Consider the following 22,030-nt stretch of genomic DNA (forward strand, 5'->3'; position numbering starts at 1 on the left):
TGGAAGATTTGGGTGACACGCAGACAGCATGCAAGCTCTCCGAATGCCAGCTTCCCGCATGCAGCCCAGAGCAACCCCAGACCGGACCTCGGAGCCAGTGACGTGCTGCCCCTGGGCAGGGGTGCGGAGGCTCCGTGCCGGACCTGCACTGGCTTTGCCTAGAGCCTCAGACCCTGAGCACACGCTCCTTTCACGGCCAAGCACGAGTGCGCTCAAATGCCCTGCCAAAGCCGGCTGTGGCCTTGAACAGTCCGCTCCGCCCCACATGGAAGGATGAGCAGAGGTTATGTCCGGGCTGCCACTCCTACCCCTCACAGGACCGATGGAGTTGCTCAGCGCATAGCGCAAGATCTTCTCCTCGCGGTTGTACAGGACAAACACACTGTCCACGGACAGCTGCTGGGTGCTGGGCAGGTCCGGCCGGGAGGGGTCGTGGGCGCACTCCTGGAAGGTGATGGTCTGGCGCCACTGGTAAGCGTGGATGTCGGAGGGGGTGGCGCCGTCCTGCTCCGGGCCCGTCACGGTGTACTCCCGGGACGAGGACGACGTGATCACTGCGATGCGGCGGCCGGAGAAGGGAGACAAGGCAGGGTGACAAACGGGGCAAGAGGTTTAGTCGAGGGCTTTCAAACCGCAAGCAGAAGTCTCTGCCCAGATGAGTGATTGGATGGAACAGTACCTAAGACCGTTTACTTCTGTGTTGGGACTCCTTGTGCTACCTCGGTCTCCCATACTGTTATGGTCTTGCTGGCACTGGTAATATTTCCCGCTTTCTCGCCTCAAGGGCTCTCTGTAGCTTCTGAAGCCACCCAGAATCAACCGAGAGATTGAGTCTGGTGGAAAGGGCACACACAGAAAAGCAGGTTCACCTGAACCTACACCGGCGCGCACAAGCTGTGCAATCGTGGGCCACTTACAACCTCTTTAGCCCCCATTTCTTTTACAAGTGGGTAGGGGTGAGAATGAGATAATGTGTGTCAAATTTCTGGACCCACACAGGCTAACGCTACTATGATATACTACCACTGATGTGGCATGGACATCGTGACTAGCAGAGGGCTGGCAGCTTTCTAGAGGTTATCGCATCTGGGATTCAACAAATAGTGGCTGCTATGTATCACTCTAGATGAAGCAGTTCTCTGATACAAAAAATAAAAAATAAAAAGAAGACACTAAGTGGGTTTCATGTAGCCAATTTCTGGAAAATTACTAAAATGCTGTGAGCAAACCTCAAGAGAGGAGAAGAGAGACAGTCTTCCCACTCAGGAGAGAGCCTGATTTTCAACCATATGATGAAACTCTCAACTTCCTATTTAAAAAAAAAAAAAGAAAGAATAAAAGGCTCTTTATATTTGTGTGCTCTGCTGTAGTTCATAACAAAAGCCAGAGGATAAATAAAAGATTAGTATAAGCTGTCTCTTGTCCAGCTCCCACGTGCTACGCTGCCAGAAACACCATCTGGTCGCAGGCTGACTGCAGCCGGGGTCCCGCTGCTCATTCCAGCTCCCATTTACCAAGCCGCGTGGTCTCCAGGGGAGCCTGATCAGGCCACAAGCCGTGGTAATTAGTACAACCTCGCTGGATGGCAATTTAATGAGAGACTTCAAAAAGTTTCTATTGTTTGGCTCAGCAACTCTACTTCTAGGAATTGAATCTTAGGAAAGAATCGGAAATTTGGTCAAGATTTATGGTGAAGATGGTCCTTGGAACTCATTATAGGATGGGAAAATTGGAAATAACGTAAGCTTTAGAGAAGAGAATGGTTTAAATTAATGGCCATATAAAAGAGTAGTACCGATTCATTAAAAAGGATTTTCAAAGCCTATTGAATGAACTATAAAGTATTCAGGATTTTAAATTAACTGGAAAATGAAGATATAATAATGGGGTACCACTGCTATTCTATTTAAATGAAAAACTATATACCCAACTGTAGAGAACATGATAATACTGCATCAATGTCAAGTTTCCTGACAGTGATCATTGTGCTGTGTCCACATAACAGAATATTTTTGTTCTTAAGAAAAACGGGGGACTTATTCAGGGGGTGGACAATCACAATGACTACAACTTATTTTCCAAAAATGTATTATTTGCAAAAATATATATATATATCTCTAGGTAAGAGAATGATAAAATAAATATGGCAAAATCTTAACAATTGGTGAAACTGGGTAAATGGCAGGTGGAAATTGTGTTACTTTCAACTCTAATGTAAGTGTGAAATTATGTGAAATACTAAATTAAAATATAGGTATATACATATATACAAATGCACATATATTTACATACAGATACAATAGCCATGCTGTAGGTTATATCCCTAGGACTTACAAGATCTATACTGAAATATTTTTTATATATATATATATATTTATTTATTTATAATGGATATTTTTCAAGATTTTTATTTTTAAATAATCTTTAAAAATCCTTCAAATCCTCCAGTCCACCCCCCCACCTACCACCCAGACAGCCAGGAGCCTCTGCTGGGGTATTTTATATGTAAATGGAGAAAAGGCTGAAAGGAAATAATTTAAACCTAATAATAATTATGCCCCAGTTTTACCATTATGCGTAATTTCTTTTTTGGGGGCACTATTTTTCTATGTCTGTATTATGTCTGTAATTAGAGGAAAAGGTGATTTTAATAAGCTAGCGCCCATCTGTTTCCTGCCAGGAAGCCCAGGAGACCACCCTGGTGTAGTAGGGCCGCTGGAGCAGTGGGTGGGTCTGGAGTCAGTGGGGAGCTAGGGTTGTCCCCACAACCCTCCCCGCTACCCCCGGCCCCTCCCTCCCATCTCCTTACCTCCCATCCCCCCGCCCCCCATGCAGCGCTGGCGGCTCACCCCCACGGGAGTAGTGGTAGAGCTCTGTGTAGGGCTCGATGTGCACGGAGGAGCCGAACGGGATGTGGGGCACGTGGCCTTCCAGCTCTGTGTCGATGGTCAAGTGTCCGTGCTCGTCAATGCCGCTGAACTGCTGCTTGATGATCAGCTTGCCCGGGGACCCCACAAAGGTCACCTCAGCCTGGCGGGTGAACTCGCCTCCTGGAAAGCAAGGCCCGACATTCTACCGTCTGGGAAGTCCCCCTCAGGCCAGCCCCAGGCGTGGGGGTGCTGCCCGAGGAGACTCGCACCTCCTCCATGAGCGCTTTAGTTGGGTCGGGAGACACAGAGCTGGTGACACTGAGGGCAGAGCCGGGACCTCCACGCGGCCCCGCTGAACACACACAGAGGAGAGAAGCTGCTTCCCAGCCCCACACCAGCCTCTGGGTCGTGGTGGGCTCAGGGACAGAGCTGGGAGACGCCAAGGACAGGAGTCTGACTCCCAGCTGTGCCAGGTACTGACTGAGCGAACGGGAACAAGTTACCCAACCGCCGAGCCTCCGTGTCTTGATGATAAAGACGGATACAGGCTACCTTGTGGAGACTAGATGAGAAAAAGCATGTTACAAAAGTGCTCCGTCAAATGTCAAGGGCTCCAAGATGCCAACTGGTGGTGACAACTGTTGGAACAGCTCAGTGCGCTGCACACCATCACCGGTCCCCAAAACCGCTCAGGGAGCACTCACGACGGGGGTTGGGGCAACAACTCCCCTCAGCTTGTGCAGCCCCATACAGCGGCAGAAACCCTTGCCCTACTACCAGCTTCTTCCCTTTTCCACATGTGCAGACCCCCAGGATGGTGGGGATGCTGGCAAACTAGGGCCCCGGCGCGAACTCTGGCCAGTAGCCCTGGGGCCAAGAATGATGTTTATGTTTTTAAATGGTTTATTAAGAAGCCAAAAGAATAACATTTCATATTATGTATATTATCATACATATTTCACATATATAATATGTGAAAATTATATGAATACTAAGTTTTAGTGCCCACTAGCGAAGTTGCATCAGAACACTGCCACACTGACTCATTTACATACGAGCTACGGTGCTTTTGCTCCCGAGTTGCAAGGGAGACGTATAGACAAAAATATTTAGGCAAAGCAAATATTTACGATCTGCCCCTTGGCAGAGGATGGGACAACCCCTGCTTTATAATAGTCCCAGGCAGATATCCAAGTGCTAATCCAGGTCCCAGGGCAGTTAAGAGCCACTGTCAAAACGAAACACAGATTTGCTGTGGCAGGGGATTTGTCAAGTCTCCCTCGGCTGTGCTGACGATAGTTGTTATGAAATATGGCCAGTTTAAATGAACCCACAGACAAAGCAACACCACGTTGAAAAGCTGTGCAGGAAGGAGCAGCATCTGTGGTCGACTGCAAAGCTCCACTGTGTGTGCAAAGGAAGGAGCATGTTTGCATGAGAACATGAACTCAGTAATAATACTCGGGATATATGTGCCTGGGGGAGAGAGGGAAAAAATATTATGCCATGCATTTGATATCTTATGGGTAGTTGCCCCCCTTTCCAAATATATATCCTCTCCTTTCTTAAAATGGTCACATTTACAGAAGCCTCTGTAGCTGTTGGAGGGTTACCCATGCAAAGCCTAGGGACCCTGTCTCACGGTGTCTCTGCGATAAAGTCTGGCTGAGGCTCCAGCCAGGCGAGGCAGTGGGGAGATAACAGACTGAGGGGCTCAGAGGCAGCGATGAGTACTGTGACCCAGAGCAGGCTCCAGGTCCTGGGAGTGGCCAGAGAGGAAGGACACAGTCTCTCGTATCCAAGCTGTTCCAGGAAAGGGCCTCCAGCACGCACAGGGGAGCTGGCCTCAGCAGGACGTGGGAGGCATCACGGCCACACTATGAAAATGCTCCCCCCACCTGACCATCTGTCCATGTGTCTACTAAAGACTGAACTGTCCCTGACAGGGCAAAGCCTCTAAAAAGCTCCAAGGAAAGTCAGGTTTTCTAAGACTTGAGAGGATTGTGTCTCTCAGGTTTAATTTTCCAGCTAGAAATGAAAAGTTTCTGTTCTCCAAGCAGATACCAAAGCAAATATCAGATCAGGTTGGCTGGGAATTTGGAGGCTTGAGGAACAGAATGAGGCACGGGAGGCTCGAGAAACACTTCGGGGTGGGAGGCTTCATGAGGTCACCTCATGGGCCCCGCTGGAGACTTCTAAAACCTCCACCACGAAATCACTCCCTGATCAAAATGCAATTCTAGATGGCCTAAGTGAGTACATACTAATGAAAAAATTAATGATGGTTTTACCCCAACATCTTCTTTCTGGAGCCCCCAAACGCTCATCAGTAAGTTGTCTGCAGACCTGGAATTCCCCTTCCATTCACGCCCAGGCTCCCCAGGCACCCCCGGGTGGCCCACTGGCTGGAATGTCTGAGACAGTTTACCTGTGATGCTGAACCCATTCTTGAATCCATCCTGTTCCACTGCAAACATCCATCCAATGATGCCTCCGACAGGGGCCAGGGGAAGCAGAGAGTAGCCAACGGTCTCGGGAATGGTGCTGATGGCCGTGTAGGAGCGCCCGTGGTTCATCACCACGTAAGAGTGGAGGTCAGTGTTCTCAAAGACGATGGGGACCGGGCTGTCCCCCACAAAGATCCTTCCTTTCACCTTGCCATTAACTCGCTGGGGGGAGCCTGAGCAGGAAACAAAAAGGCCAGCCTTCTCAAAAAGAAGAATGTGCCTGGTAGGACCTATACCTATATTTAAAAAAAAAATTTTTTTTTAAGATTTTATTTATTAATTTTTAAAAAGATTTTATTTATTTATCTGTCACAGAGAGAGAGTGAAAGAGAGAGAGAGAGCACCAGCAGGTAGAGTGGCAGGTAGAGGAGGAGGAAGCAGCAGGCTCCCCACTGAGCAAGGAGCCCGATGCGGGAGTCAATCCCAGGATCCTGGGATCATGACCCGAGCTGAAGGCAGACGCTTAGCTGACTGAGTCCCCCAGGCATCCTGGACCTGTACCTATAAAGCAAAGAGGCAGAACAGCATTGGGGTAAAGGGCTTTGGGTTAAGTCAAAGTAGTTGTCCTCAAGAGGACAGTACATACAACCATCTGTGAGCCTTAGAAATTCCAGCATCCCGCCTCCTTCCCATGCTGATGGATAACAGCACGGAAGGAGCTCCGACAGGAGCCACGTGTGATGGAGGAACTTCGGGGACAAATGAGATAATCTCAGGAGAAGAACAGTGTCACGGGTGATGCAGAACTAGGTGATCCCATAACTGATCACTTTTGAGCGTCTAATGGACAGAATGAGTAATCTGGGTGGGAAAGAGAGCCGGAACGGATGGTCCTGGGAGTCTGGGACATTTGGCGGCCTGATCTATCACACATCTTAACACACAGCTTGGGCTCAATTATGGTCCTCTTGCCAAGCGTGAGGACTGTCCGTCGGCCCAAGAGGCAACGGCCACAGGCACCACAGATGTCACGCACCACACAATGTGGCCAATGGCCCCGACCAGCTTGTAGGCTAGGGCATAGTCACGGCTGACTGTTCCATTCAGACAACTGGGAAAGATACACAACGTACTATGGAAATTTAAAAGCTTTTGCCATAAATTACCTAATAATATATAAAAAATAATATTTTTGTTTTAAAAAACACATTAATAATAAGTGTCAGCATATACCTGGGGGAAAATACCAAAAGAGATATACACAAAATTGCCAACAGGGATTAACTCAGGGCAATACAGTAAACTTTCATTTGCTATAACATATGCCTCTATGTTTCATGAAGATCTAGGAGGTGCATATGTTCCTGTTTAATCAGGAAAATGTCAGATCTAAAGAAATGAAGTTGTTCTTTCAAATAAGAAAAGTTGGGGTGCCTGAGGGCTCAGTGGGTTAAGCCTCTGCCTTCGGCTCAGGTCATGATCTCAGGGTCCTGGGATCGAGCCCCGCATCGGGCTCTCTGCTCAGCAGGGAGCCTGCTTCCTCCTCTCTCTCTGCCTGCCTCTCTGACTACTTGTGATCTCTGTCTGTGTCAAATAAATAAAATCTTCCTAAAAAATTTTTAAAAATAAGAAAACTGAAGGTTACCATATGATCCAGAAATTCCAACTCTTAAATATATTCCCCAAAGAACAGGAAAGCTAGGTCCACACAAGAACTTGTACACAAATGTTGTTAGTAGCCTTGTTCATAACGGCCAGAATGCCCATCGTTGGTATAACCGTGCAACAGAACACATAGCTAGAAGAAAGGAACCAAATACTGACAGATGCCAACACACGGACGGACCCCAGAAACACCTGCTAAGTGAAAGAAGCCAGACTTGGACGGTTCCATATTGTATGATTCCGTGGAATGGGATGGAAAGATTTCTGAAGAAGACAACCCATCAGGAGAGCGCATGGATTAGTTGTGGACAGGGACAGGGGACCCGGGGGAAGTGGGGAAGACGGCTAGTAGGTACAGCGTTTCTTTCTGGACTGATAAAAGTGTTCTACAACCAAACAGAGGTGATAGTTGCCCAAATGAGTGAAGAGCCGAAAACCCACCAAACTCTATGCTTTAAACAAGGGTGTTAATTATAGCTTTAAGAAAACTGAAGGGCCATACAGTTGAGGGTCTATTTCTGGGCTCTCTATTCTGTTCCATTGATTTGTGTCTGTTTTTGTGATGTCCACAGTAGCCAAACTATGGAAAGAACCTAGATGTCCACCAACAGATGAATGGATAAAGATGTGGTTCATATACACAATGGAATACTATGAAGCCATTAAAAGAAATGAAATCCTGCCATTTGCAATGACATGGATGGAACTAGAGGGTATTATGCTGAGCAAAGTAAGTTAATCAGAGAAAGACAATTATCATATGATCTCCCTGATATGAGGAAGTTGAGAGGCAAAGTGGGGGGTTGAGAGGGTAGGGAAGAGAAAAAATGAAACAAGATGGGATTGGGAGGGAAACAAACCATAAGAGACTCTTAATCTCACCAAACAAACTGGGGGTCGCGGGGGGAGGTGCGGCGGGAGAGGGTGGTTGGGTTATGGACATTGGGGAGGGCATGTGCTATAGTGAGTGCTGGGAAGTGTGTAAGCCTGATTCACAGACCTGTACCCCTGGGGCTAATAATACATTATATGTTAGTTTAAAGAAAAGGTAATAAAAAAAAAAGAAAACTGAAGGAAGAGGTCAACAAGTCACCTTGGGCTGTTCAGGTTTGATGCACAATTAAATTCGATCAGTTATCGATTGCACATACATTGGTTCTCTTCACAGATTACCAGGGACAGGATGTTCATGCCCAGCTCCTTCCCTTGGGACTCAGCACAGTTTTCGGAATGCAGTAAGTTCCCAGTAAAGTCTGTTGAGTAACCCTGACAGACGGGCTCACCCTTGAGCAGGTGCAACAGAACACATAGCTAGAAGAAAGGAACCAAATACTGACAGATGCCAACCCACGGACGGACCCTTGTGCAGATCTTTTGCTGTGTTCAGTACACCCAAGCCATTATGCAGGGTCACTGGCCAGACAAGGCATGCTGGATAAACACAGTGCTTCTACACACAGATTGTGTCATTACACCAGGGAGTGCTATGCAGTTGGAAGACTAATAGTGAAAAAATGCATCCCCCAAACAATTACAGAAACAAGCAGGAAAGCCAAGCGAAGGAAACCAAACAAATTTTTTCCACCAAACCTTGAGCCAGAAAATAGTTTTATAAGTAGCAGGAATCCAACAAATATTTAAACCACAGAACTATTATGGGGCGTGTATATAATGTCAAAATATGCAGCTGGACAGTCTGTTATAGCTGAGCTTGCCTCCAAACAAACTGCTCAGCATTTCCAGCTCTGATACTGGCGTGGGAAGAGCTAAGAGGTTGCTCTTTGAGAATGAGCTCTCCTTGCAGATTCTGGAAGCTTCTCTCAGGGTGAGAGAAGTACAAAAGCCAAGCCTGAAACAAAGAAGCAAAGGCACGTCATACCTGGGGTGGTGGGATTTCAAAGAAAACAGAACATATTTACAGTTCAGAACATCCCCCCGAATTTACATGAGACGTACACATAATTTTCTTTCATTTCTTCAGATGGTATTTAGCAAAACTCACTTTATCTCACTGTGACCGAGAAGGAAACTTTTTTTAGCAAATTGAAATAACTGATTCAACTACAGCTATGGCTGGCGATGTGAAAAACAGAAACCAACTGAGTTTAATTCCTCCAACTGAGTTTAATTTAGTCAAATTTTTTTAAAATATTTTATTTATTTATTTGACAGACAGAGATCACAAGTAGTCAGAGAGGCAGGCAGAGAGAGAGGAAGGGAAGCAGGTTCCCTGTCGAGCAGAGAGCCCGATGCGGGACTCGATCCCAGGACCCTGGGATCATGACCCCAGCCGAAGGCAGAGGCTTTAACCCACTGAGCCACCCAGGTGCCTTAATTTAGTCAAATTTTGCAGAACAGTTGAGGTTCCTCATTCAACACGAGGAAAATGACCAGTGAGTGACAAGTGAGGTAACTTGGTGTCTGAGGGGACAAAGGTTCAGTAGGGTCGGGTTTTTGTTGTTCTTGTTTTAATTTTAGTTTATAGCTCCAGGCTCCCAGAGGTCTCACTCTCTGAGTATCATTATCCTGACCGTCTAGGCTTTCACCCAGATTCTCCTGCTCACCCGAGAGCATCAACACCGGTTGGTCCTCTTGGGGGCAAAGCAAGGAATGATGCTGACCTACAGCTTAATGGGTTTTGGCGTCAGCCCCACAATGGGTCTTGTGCTCCAGAATTAAGTGGTGTACTTCTCATGTCCCGCCATCATCATGCTGGGACTTCAGGGGCACAACGAGAGGACAGCCTAAGGGGAAGGGTGCTGGAACACACTTTCCCCACTACAAACTTTGGTCCACGCCTGCCCACTGTGGCCCCGCTGGGGTTTCACAAGCTCTCAGGTCTGTGAACAACACCACGGAGGAGGTTGGAAAGGAACAGAGGAAAACGAGAGGCATTCACCGTGCCTGGTCCGGGCTGCGCTCTTTCAACACTTCAGCCTTCGTCCCACACGAGGGGCAGCTGTGAAGCTGGGCTCCCACGGGCAGTCATTTCCAAGACGGTGAAGGACAGAGCACAGGAAAGAAAGAGACCTCACCATAGTGCTAAAGTGGGCATTCCCTGAGAAACGGGCGTTAGAAAAGGATGAGAAAGAATGGTAACGAGAGATTAAATATCACTTAAAGTCTAGTATCTACAAAAAACACTACTCCCCCTTCGGAGAGCTGGGTAGAGGCCAACATTTCAAAACAAACCTCAAAACAAAAACTCCACTCCCTCCTTCTCCCTGCACAAATGGAACACATAAAAGCCAAATGCCTTCTTTCCTTTCCTGAGAGAGAGAGAGAGAGCGCAAGAGAGCCGGCGAGCAGAGGGAGGAGAGAGGGAATCCAAAGCAGGCTCCACGCCCAGTGTGGAACCCAACCCTGGGCCTAATTTCACAACCTGAGATCATGACCCTGAGTCGAAACCAGGAATGGGACTGTTAATGGACTGAGCCCCCCACGCACCCCCAAAGCCAATTACCTTCCGCAACACACTGCCGGCCGTTGCCGGTGTAGCCGGCCACGCAGCTGCAGCAGAAGCCGGTGGCGAAGTCCCTGCACTCGGCGTGCACAGAGCACTGGTGTCTGTTGTTGGCGCACGTCTGGCGGAAGTCCGTGTTGTAGCTGAACACTGTTCGGAGAAAACACAGTGTGCCGTCAGCACTTTGCACGGTGGGTGGCCAGGCTTCCCTGTCCCGTGCATGCCCAAGCCTTGCAGGAATTCCCATCTGCGGGGGCATTCTGGGCCGGCGCTCACCACCGATAGCCACCTAGGTCCTGCGGTGGCTCCTGCAGTCCAACCACCAAGGCAAGTGGATCTAGAAGGAGTCTGAGAAATCACAGAGGTATTATTTAAAAATGCTATAATCCAATGGGTTGGATCACTGAATCCATATTATCACTGTATCAATACTAGGTCACCGCCACCCAATACCAACCTTAATATGGTACCTGTGTAATGGGGTCAGATTAGCTTCACATTTTGGGACAGAACTCAAATTTTTTTTTCGTACTATCTTTTAATTGTGGTTAAAAATAATTATATATGTATATACATATATCTTAAAATTTGCATTTTGATGACCTGAAAATATTTTAAAACTTTCTCCTTTTTCTCCCCCAGGGGAAAATTCAGAAGCTCTTATATGCAGAAGCTGATTAGAAATAATTCCCTGGTCACACTTGGTCTAAAGCTCTTTGACCCAAGAACAAAAAGAATTTCTATTTCAAATTCCTACCTCCTGGCTTCATTTTGTGAGAATTATGAATCATCTCATTAAATTTTATAATCCAAAGCAAATTAACTTAGAATGAAGTTCAAAAGCTCAAGGAGCCGGAGGAGAGATGGGCTTTTCGAGGGGATAATGATCCAATTTATAATTGAGTGTTATGAAGGAAGAAGAAAGTAAAGTTTAACCTAGGTAGATGGGATTTGTCTACACAGGCGGGAATTCGTCCACACAAGCGGGAATTTCCAGTGCGTATAAAGGAGGCGTTTGGCGCTGGGAACACTTGGGCCCTAAGCTGAGCACAGGACGTGACTGACGGCTTCGGCTCCAGCTGTGGCCCGGCTCCCAGTGTGTCCCTGACGGCCTGTGAATCTGCCGGCGACTTTTCAAATAACACCAGGAATGTACGGCTGCCTACAGAAAACTGACCTTTCTCATAAAAACAGTGAAAGAAAGCCATGGGACAGAGGAACAGAAAAACATCTGTTTTAGACACATTGGGGGTTCAAATCTAGGCTTTTATCAGGACCAAGTACTATCTATATACCTCCCTAAGTCGTTAGTGCTAGCTCTGATCTCATGTCAAAGCGATGGCTTCATAGATAAGAATCCCACAGACACCTAGATAGGGGAAAAGCAGAGTAAGACTCCAGACTCCACATGGGCGAGTCAACATACTCCCCATATCTGGGGGAATTAGTCTGGAACCAGCTATTTAAGGGCAGAGAACTGTGTGCTGAGAGCTGTTAATGTCGCCCCAGGAAATCCAGGATGTGGAGGGGAGCTCTGAGCCATGAACCCATGTCCTCCTCATGCCATAATGGGTAACTTCGTCATGTCTGTGCCTTGGAAGCTGAGCAAGCACAGTTCCCAGGGCCACCCGATCCTGTCCGAGCTTTGGGATACTCAAAGAAGAACAGACATTTAGAACGACTGCTGTGAAGCAAATCGGAAGTAAAGAGAAATAAAAATTGAGTGAATCTTGTGGATGGAGTTGATTTCTCTGGGGGCCTTATAACCTCGTACTAGAATCAAAGCATCATGTGGAGGCTTGGACCATCTCACGAATGTGGATGTCAGAGGGTACAGGTCAGCCTGAAGCCGAATCAGTCCTTCAGCTCAGTTTGAACATCTGTTATAAGACAAATCAAAGCACGCTGGCACACCAATGGTTTTTCTATCAAAAATGTAACAAAAATCCGAAAGAATATGGTTGACAAGAAAAGATTGTGTTTTAAAACTCTCTTTCAAAAAAAGGCATCTCTAAAAGGGTAACTCCAGGGGCGCCTGGGTGGCTCAGTGGGTTAAAGCCTCTGTCTTCAGCTCAGGTCATGATCCCAGGGTCCTGGGATCGAGCCCCGCATCGGGCTCTCTGCTCCGCGGGGAGCCTGCTTCCTCATCTCTCTCTCTGCCTGCCTCTCTGCCTACTTGTGGTCTCTGTCTGTCAAATAAATAAATAACATCTTTAAAAAATAAATAAATAAAAGGGTAACTCCATTGGTTTTGTATTTTTACATCTTCACAAACCAACTCTGAAGCTGACACAGGACCTGGGAGGAAAAAATAATCAACCACCCTCATTCCAAAACCAAGAGGAAACAAATGTCAAAGATAAACGGGGTAAATAGCCAAAGAAATTTCTAAACTGTTTTTTCAGGTGGGTGAATCTATTTCTGATCCCAGAAGTCACAAACAAGAAAATCTGACTTTCAAAATAACTCCAAAGCAATTTTTTCTTTAAAACAGGACCAAAGAGGAGGCAGGAGACACTTGAAAGAGCGCCGGCTCAGCAGCCTCATAGCCACAGCCCTGATCCCCAAAGATCCCTCGGAGTCTTTGAAGCCATCAGGCCCGTCCAGCAAAGCCCCACAGCCGCGAGGGCCGCCTCCCTGTCCCCGGCTCTCACCCTCCCCCCAAACCGTCACGTAAGGCGACAGACACCCTCCAGCAGAACTCCCATCGGGAGATCCAACTGCCCCTGGACAGACCCGCTGGGTGGCAAATGGCCTCACCCACTCCCGTCTCCTCGACTTCGTCCACGTCTATGACCTGCACAGGCTGCCGGGGAAATGTCTCCGCGGGCGGCTGGAACGACCTGGTCCTCTCCGTGGGAGGCCTGGGGAGTCTCTCGGTGGGCAGGCGGCGGGGGGCGAGGACACGGGGCCCGCTGTGCGTGTCTGGGTCTCCCCTCCCCTGGGCCTCGTGGGGGAAAGTTGTCGTGCTCGCGTCTTCCAGGTCCAGCTGTGTCATCGGCTCATAGTCCTCGTCATCGTACTCCGCTCCATCGTCCAGTCCGAGGCTCACGTCGGATGGCACCACGCCGCTGGCTGTGGCGGGGCTCCCGATCTCAAACACCCAGACGCCCTGCTGCCCCGAGTTGCTGCTCCTGGAGGAAGGACAGGTTTCTTAGAAACGGGCCAGCAACCCACAAACCGCCCCCACTACGCAAGTTGGAGGAGTCCCGGGGATCTGGGGGTCAGCCTGAAACCCACTGCCTACTCTGTCTTGGTCTCTGGTTCTGGCAGATAAGTTCCTAAAATCCTCGTAATCTCCGTCTCTCGCATGCTCATGAGAAGGCAGGTGACTGGGACCCTAGTGAGCTTCAGGATGGAGACGGGATGGACGCTTCCATCCAGCGGGGCACGATGAGAGGGTTGGAACTTTCAGCCCCAGGACCTGACTTCCAGAGACGGGAGAGGGGTTGGAGACGGAGTTAACAGCCAATGGCCAAGGAGTCCATCAAACATGTTTATGTAATAAAATCCGCTAAACGATGAGGTTAGGAGAGCTCTGGGATTGGTGAGCATAGGAGGATGGTGTGCCCAGAGCCGGCATGGAAGATTGAAGCCCCCTCTCCCTCCAATATCTTGTCATATACATTCTTTCTATTTGCCTGTTCCTGAGTTGCACCCTTTAAAATAAACCGGTGTAGTAAGAAAAGTGCTTTCCTGAGTTCTGTGAGCCATGCCAGCAAAGTTATGGAACCTGGGGTGGGGGGTGTTCCAGAAACCCCTGACTTATAGCTGGCAGACCAGATATGCAGGGAGTATAGCACCTGGAGCTTAGGGCTGGCTTCCAAAGCGGGGGCAGTCTCTCGGGGTCTGTGCTCAGCCGGGGCTGTCTGCATCAGAACCCAGCTGAATTGTAGGACAGTGAAGAGATGCCCGGAGAGTGAGAGAATCGGTAGGTATTGGGAAAAAAAAAACCCATCCATGTGGTGTCAGAAGTGTTGTGAGTGAACATAGTACAGACTTGGATTATCAGAAATGCCAGCTCTATCAGCTGTGGAATCTCGGACAAGTCTCAGTTTACCTTTTCCTGTCCCTATAGTGAAGTGCAAAGGACATTCAGATCCGAAAGGCCTTGTGTAATTAAAAACCACAGCAGAATGACCCTAATCTCTCTTCCTTCTCCGCCATTTTTACTGTGCGTCTGTGTCTATGATTGGAAGCTCTCCTCCTGCAAACTATGGAAAATGACCAGCTTCTACATGGGAAAAGAGGGGACAGACATTACCCAGTGGAGAACCCAACATTGGGGGTGGGACAGGGGATGAGGAATCGAGAAAGCCTTCAGAAGGAGAGGGGTGTGTGCTCAGTCTGCCTGTCCAAGGACTCCGGGAAAGGCAGTGGTATGCAGGGACCCGCCAGCCAGCTCAAGAGATCCAACGGCTACGTTTTAGTAATTTTGCAAGCCAGTTATTAAACAGAGCCACTGCAAAAAATTAAAATCACAGAAACTTACAATCCCATAAATGATTATAAAAACAAAGGCCATAAACACTTGAAACTCATCACACTGAATTATTTTACTATTATCTGTGTTCTGGAAGTTAGTTAAGTCTACTGCATCTGTGTGGTGTGAAGAACGGTTCTCTTCTCAGCTTCCTGTGGAGCAAGACAACGTGTGAAGCTGGCACCCAGCCAGGCGAGGAGTGATCACACCAGTGAAACACGCAAGCAGCAGAGAAGCGGGGTCTCTCCACCACACAGAGCCCCCTGCTAAGCACACCATTAAGCCAAGGGCAGGGGGGTTTTAGACTTAGTTGGACTACATGAAAATGGGAGGGAGGCTGTTCTCTCTTCACTTTTTAAGGCACAATGGGAGGGGAAAGATTCTAGTTTTAGAAGAAAGCAGTCTGAGCTTTCCCCACTTTTCCCAGATTCTGCAAAATAGCCCAGGAGAACCCTAATTCTTTTTCTTTTCTTTTCTTTTTTTTTTTAAGATTTTATTTATTTGACAGAGATCACAAGTAGGCAGAGAGGCAGGCGGGGGCAGGGGGGAGGGAAGCAGGCTCCCCGCTGAGCAGACAGCCTGATGCAGGGCTCGATCCCAGGACCCTGGGATCATGACCTGAGCTGAAGGCAGACCTTAACACACTGAGCCACCCAGGCGCCCCAAGAACCCTAAATCTGTTGTAAGAATTTCTCCCCTAGTCCATGTGGGGGGAGAAGGTTTTTCTCAGCTTGGGTTCAGGAGACAGGGTTTGAATAGCATTTATTTCTAATTGTAGACTCACAGAGGAGCTGGTAGAAACTTCCAGATGAGCATGGTATCTGAAAAAAGGTATGTCTATTCGTTCTGAGAGTATATTACTTTGAGTTCATCAGGAAAAAAGCACTACATAATATAAAAACTATATACAACATTTAAATCTCTGGGAACAATTTTAGGTATTGTTCTTTAGGGCCCATTATATCATCCTTAATAAAATAATAAAATGATCATCTTAACAATAAAATGATCATTACGGGGAGAATCTACTGGAGAACAAAGAAAGCATACTTGGCCAAATTTCCAATTGATTCTCTGTCGTTAGCAAATATGTTATAAGCTCCTTCGCTCTTCCAGAATAATCCCTGTGCACCTTGACTGAATGCAACCACAGCGGGAACTTGGCTCTCGTCTTTCTTCGAGAACGTCGTATAGAACTGCAGACCGTCTTCAGGATAGAGGAAGATGGCATAGGAGCTGGAGTCAGAGGAGGCCAGAACAGCCTGGAATGTATTTCTCTGTGAAGATGAGTTGAGATTCAGTTACTCGGGAATATACTGATAGATTTAAATCGTTCGATTCACCAGACTATACAGAGGAAGCCCAGAGGTGGCCGTCCTCTTACCTCATTCTAGAAGTATTTTTGTAGCAAGAACCAGGTACTCCAGGACAGCTCCACTTAAATATCTCTAAGGCTTTGTCAACATGAAATTTTCCAGTCATTTAATGAATCACCCTCCGCATGAAGTGTAGCCAAAAATTCTAGAGATGCTACCTCTGGACAGTGACCTAAATCTCATGCCACGTAGCAAATCCTTACCCTTAGAATTTGTTTCCATGGCCATTAAACATATTAACCACACTCACCATTCGTCATACATTTATTGAGCCCAAGCAACATACAGTAAGTGCCCGAAGCTGGGGGGTGGGAGCAGACGCGGCTGTGTGAGTCTAGAGCATCAAGTATGGGTTGGACACCAGTAGTGGGGGGTCAGGGAGGAGACGCAGCAAGCAGAGAGGGAAGCTATGTCAAAGGGTGTGCAGAAAAGGAAGGGGGTAAGGGGAGATGAGGCCCAAGAGGGGGGCAAGGGCTCTGTCCACGGGGCTGGGTCCTCACTACTCAAGTAGAAGGGACACACAGTTGGGAAACTGAAGTTTTTAGGCAGTTTTCAAATAGAGCATCAGACAGATAAAAAAGCAAGATGTGTCCTGCAGGCCCATAGCAGGCTTTCCCAAAGGGTGTTCTGCAGGACGTAATGTATTTTATTTGGGAGGGAAAAAAGAGTATGGTCAAAAGGTTTGGGGACGGCTAAATTTTTTTTTCTTTAAAATTAAGCAGGTTTCTTTATTGCAGGGCTTTTCAGAGTGAGTCATCAAGGGGGAGATCAAGTTTTGCATTTCCCGAACTTATCTGAGCATGGGAGGGCTTTTTCCCAAGGACTATCTTGTAGAACTGGTGATCTGTGATACCCACTTTGGGACATCCCCTGTCCCAAACCTGGAACATCCTCTGTTTAAATGGAGTGCTTTTGGCCCTTTCCAGTTTCTCTCTACTCTGTAATATTATAAAAATTAAATAATGGTGGAGTGAAATTGTTTTTTCTAAGGAGAAAGAGAAGCATGTCCCGGAAAGTTACCTTAGACCTAGAGATGACTTTTTAACCTACTCCAGTGTCTCCCTTCCTTCAAGGAAGACCAAAGTGAGCAAAACCAACCTGTTGACTATTTGCCCTTGTACCTGGGAGGTCCTTACCTTGCCTTCCTGGTCGGGGTCCTTGCTGGGTCCCTGGTAGGGGGCCACAGATTCCCAAGTGACAACCACCACGCTACTGGGCTGGAAAGGGACTTCTGGGAACCCTCTCTGGACACACTCTGCAGCCAGCTGAGTGACGGACGGGGATAAGTCCTCCCGATAATAAACCTTCCCGAGGCCATCTGTCGTGTCCAAGTCCGCCAGGAAGGGTGCGACCGCTCCGAATGTTGGTGGGAAGAAGCCCGGAGAGATCTCTTTGGCTGGGGGTTCACTCATGGCAATGATGCCATTTGTGGTGACCTGTACAAAACAAAGCAGAGTTAAGAGGAGAGTGGGAAAAAACGTCTTTCTTGGGGACTCTGATCTCCCACGCACAGAATGCTGTCACAGGTACCCCCAGTCTGTCAGATACAATAGAACTAGAGAAGGACATGATCCCGAATTATGAAATTCAGCTCCTCTCTCCTACACAGGATGGGCTGGTGGAGGGGGAGTGGGGCAACAGTCACAGGACCTGACCCTGGCACATACATAGCCATCACTGGACCTTGGATATGTGTCTTGAACTTCGAGTCTTGGGTTTCCCATGTGTGCCTGCTTTACATGCAAAGTAGCACTCAAACCTAAGCCATTACTGAAGCCTTCAACTAGGAGCACCTGGGTGACTCAGTTGTTAAGCCTCTGCCTTCGGCTCCGATCAAGATCCCAGGTCCTGGGATCAAGCCCTGCGTCAGGTTCCCCGCTCAGCTGGAAGCCTGCTTCCTCCCTCTCCCACTCCCTATGCTTGTGTTCCCCCTCTCGCTGTCTCTCTGTCAAATAAATAAATAAAATCTTTTAAAAAATAAATAGAGTGTTCACTAATTTACCCAACAAACTGATAACCGTTACAAACCAGAGCTGTGCTAAGTGGTGTGGGTCCCACAATGGACAGTACACGTCTCTCACTTCAAGGAACCCACAATCCGAAAGACTATGGGAAAAAACTGACACACACAGATGATGATAAAATGAGTCATGGGGTCAAGAAGTCATTTTGGGGGCACCTGGCTGACTCTGTTGGTATAGCATGAGACTCTTGATCTCAGTCGTGAATTCAAACCCCACTTTGGGTGTAGATCTTACTTAAAATAATAACAATAAATAAGTAAATAAATTGAAAGGGCATCTGTTAAAAGGAGGAAGTAAATTTGAATGGGGCCTTAGGGTATCATTTTATTGTGAATAGTTTAATGCGTCAGAATAAGAGCTAACACTGAACGTTTACCAAGTTGCAGGCATCTTATTAGCAATTAATTCTCAGAAGAACTCTATAAGACTAGAAAATATTATCCACATTTTCCTGATGGAGAAAATTAAGTAAGTTAAATTTATCCAAAGTTACCAGTAACTGTCGGCACTGGGATTCAAACCCAGGGAGCCGGACTCCACAGCTGGCCTCTTAATCACTGCACACAACCTTCTTGAAATCAGTTCTAACTGCCTATAAAAGAGACAGGTGTTCTTACCCAGCTAACCCCCACACTGCTGGGAAAAAGGAAAAGGGACAAAGACCCCCTTGACTGTTGGAGGGTACTCGGGGTGGGGGTACTTGGGTTCCCTACAAAGCCATGGTAAGAATGAGGCTTTGAGCCGCCCCCCTTCCTTTTTAGTGCACATCCCGCTGATGACATAACATAGAACACCACTTCAGTGCCCCTTTTACTTCGAGAATCTGTGAATTAAAAAAAAAAAAAAAAAAAAAAAAAGCCCAAATCAAATGGGAGAGACTTTGCAAATGGCCCCTGGTCTGCACTTTTAAGAGGCAGGGGATCAGAAGAACATGAAAGCAGAAAAGGGGCTCATTCCTGTGCAGGGGTTGGTTGCAAGGCCTATGGGTTTTCCAAGTCACTTACTTCCCTCCCCGCTCCTCCCACACAGCCTTCTCCCCTCCTCCCTCCAGACCTCATCCTTAGAGGAGGGGGTGGGGTGGACACAAAGAGGAGGAACTTCAAAGCAAACCCTGCAACAGGCCAAGAACTGAGTGACAAGGTTCTGACAAGGTTCGAGGGCGTGGTGTGGATCTGGGCCCAGGGAAGGGAAAGGAAGGAGAGTCCGAGTCCGGGGGGTTGCGGAGGTGGTGTGGGGACTTAGCAGAAGCCCTGCTCCCTTTTCACCCGTCTGCGGCGATTTTCTGGAGTCAGAAGGAGCTCGGCCTGCTCTTCCCCATCCCACCCCTGGTCCCCATCCCGCCAGCCCATCCACACCTCTCCCTGCTGCGGGGACATCCCAGTGGGGCTGCCATGCGGGGGGCGTGGGAAATAGCTCGTTTCCCAAACTGGCAGGAGCTGGCCAACCCGCCGCTGATGGGAAGCGAGCACGCGGAGGCCACAGATGGAAAACTCGGTTTTAAAAAAGCTGTTTTCCAGTGAGATTTAAGTCAGTTCAACAGTTCTGAAAACACGGGTGTCTTTACTATTTCGAATCTGGGTACAGGACTGTGTCTCTTCTCGCAAGGAATGCTTTGGGAATCGAGTTTTGAGACAAGTATCGAGAAGAAAATGCTTTGGACACAGACCACATAACCCTCATTAGTATTAGTGCTGTTAAATCATTTTTCAGCCTTTTTTTATGGCATTTGCAACCCAGCTGTTGGTGATAAAGAGCGACGAGGGCAGAGACAGATGTCAGAGACGGAACACCCGGAAGGGTCATTGGACTCTGAGCTTTAAACTTTCCCCCGGTCAGTGTTCATTTGTTTGTTTGAGATCGACCAAAGCCCAGCTGACTTGAATAATACTCTTACACTTGGGGGCCCATCCCACCGCGCACATCTGTCGAGCGTGTGAGGCTCCTGTCATCTTGCTCCTTTTCTTCATCTTCTCAAAGTTGAGCAAATCGACAGACGCACGGGGAGCACGAAGGGAAGGGCCTATTAAGTACTTAGGAGGCCAGGAGGACGGACTCCCTTTCTCCCCCATGTCCCGTGTGTCCCACCTCTGAGGTCCCTGGCACTTGCTCCATCCCCACGGCCAGTGGCACCTGCTCCCCAGGGCCCCACGAGGCCCTTCTGTCTACCCAGCGTGGCTACTCCTGCTCACCCCGCCTCCCTCCCCTCACTCCTGGAGCCCTCATTTCTGTCTCCACTTCCTCTTTGTTTCCCTCCAGGCGCGGACCACCAAGTGTAACGACCTTATCGACCTTATCGACTCCTCTGCTGGCTCTCGCTACTTGCCCCCCCAGGCGGTATGTCCCATCAAAAGCTGGGACCGTGGCCACCTTAGTCACTGCTGGAGCTGCGAAGCCTCTACACCACCCGGTGTGTGTCAGTCCCCTCCCTTCCCGACCTCCTCCAGAAGATGGGGGTGGGGAGGTTCAGACAGAATAAGGCCCAAATACCAAGGCTGTGTGAGAAATAGTGCCTGAAAATGTGTGAGTTCCACTCATGAGCCCATGAAAGATCCCGCATTATGTATCACGGCTCCTTCCCAATGGAGCCCCACGCCGGTCACTAAAACAGAGTCTGCACAATGACCCGATGACTCAAATCCAAGCAAGTCTCCAGATCTAACTCCCAGTTTACAGGAAATAGAGGGGACAGAAGGACATGTTCAGTGATACTACAGGGACATGACCAGCCAAACCCAGAACACGGGACACGGTGAAGGACAAATACACAGTTTCTTCAATAAATAGATTTCCAGAAAAAAAGGTGGTAGGGGGACCTGTAGATTTAGCCCTAAGTCCTAAGAAAACTATCTGCCAGATCTGGGTCCAGGGTCAGACTGGATCCGACTGAGGTTGGACTGGGTCCAGTACGAGGCTTTGAGTGAATAAAATTTCGTTTTAAGGCTGAGCAAACAGGTTAACCCTACCAAAGATAATCTTGAAATAAAGGCCACAGTGGAGACCTTTAAACCAAGATAAGCTTAGCCATTTATGAGGTATCCTAGAGAAAAAGGGGCCCCAGCCAAGCACTCACCATAAAAAGTAGAGAGAAAATTCTTTCTCCTGCCCTCCCGCCTCTGGTGACTGGGATATGACCTGCCAGGACACCCCACTCGCTCCAGAGCATGCAGATGGGATCCTGGGAAAACTGGCAAAAGCCGGCAAAGGGTGAGAATTCTTGCCAAAGTCAGCTCTCCCACATCTCTATCTGCACAGCCTGCTTGAGAGAGGAAGGTCAAATTTCATGTTTTCCTTTCCTTTCCAGATTCAGATTGGCAGGCAAAAACATTTGTAACAATTAGGTCTTTGAATGGTGACTTGCAGATTTACTTTTGGGTACCCATTGGTTGTTGATGCTTTGTCTCTCTAAGGAATATCTACTGCCTTCTTATTTATCTGGTTTTGTGTCAGGTGGGGGGGTCCCCCAAAGCTGGCCAGACAGAGATGTGTGTTGCCCTCCATTTGCGGCTAGGGCCCTATCAACTACTGCCAACTCCTCGGGAGAATTGTCTAAGTCTTCCTTTCTTTTGGTTATCTTTGGGAGTGGAGAGGGGAATTACCTTGGGGAGGCAGTATTCTTTGTACGCCCTTTGCGGGACGCCTCTAGCATCCAAGGGGTTGTTCAATTCTGCCGGGAATATTGTTTCTGCCGGCTGAAACCTGATG

General features: G+C 48.0%; 1 protein-coding gene across 1 annotated transcript in view; it reads right to left on the minus strand.

The window, feature by feature from the left end:
* Positions 1–22,030, minus strand: part of NID1 (nidogen 1) — an 81,737-nt gene that overhangs the window by 37,820 nt on the left and 21,887 nt on the right. Inside the window, exons 2-8 of the mRNA XM_032312275.1 lie at positions 17,441–17,740; positions 15,979–16,205; positions 13,206–13,579; positions 10,446–10,595; positions 5,299–5,550; positions 2,850–3,050; positions 309–554 (exon numbers count right to left, since the gene is read on the minus strand). Of these exons, the coding sequence (XP_032168166.1) occupies positions 309–554; positions 2,850–3,050; positions 5,299–5,550; positions 10,446–10,595; positions 13,206–13,579; positions 15,979–16,205; positions 17,441–17,740 (1,750 nt within the window). The remainder of the gene's footprint in view (positions 1–308; positions 555–2,849; positions 3,051–5,298; positions 5,551–10,445; positions 10,596–13,205; positions 13,580–15,978; positions 16,206–17,440; positions 17,741–22,030) is intronic.

The sequence above is a fragment of the Mustela erminea genome, chromosome 14, assembly GCF_009829155.1.
Source record: "Mustela erminea isolate mMusErm1 chromosome 14, mMusErm1.Pri, whole genome shotgun sequence".
Classification (NCBI taxonomy): domain Eukaryota; kingdom Metazoa; phylum Chordata; class Mammalia; order Carnivora; family Mustelidae; genus Mustela; species Mustela erminea.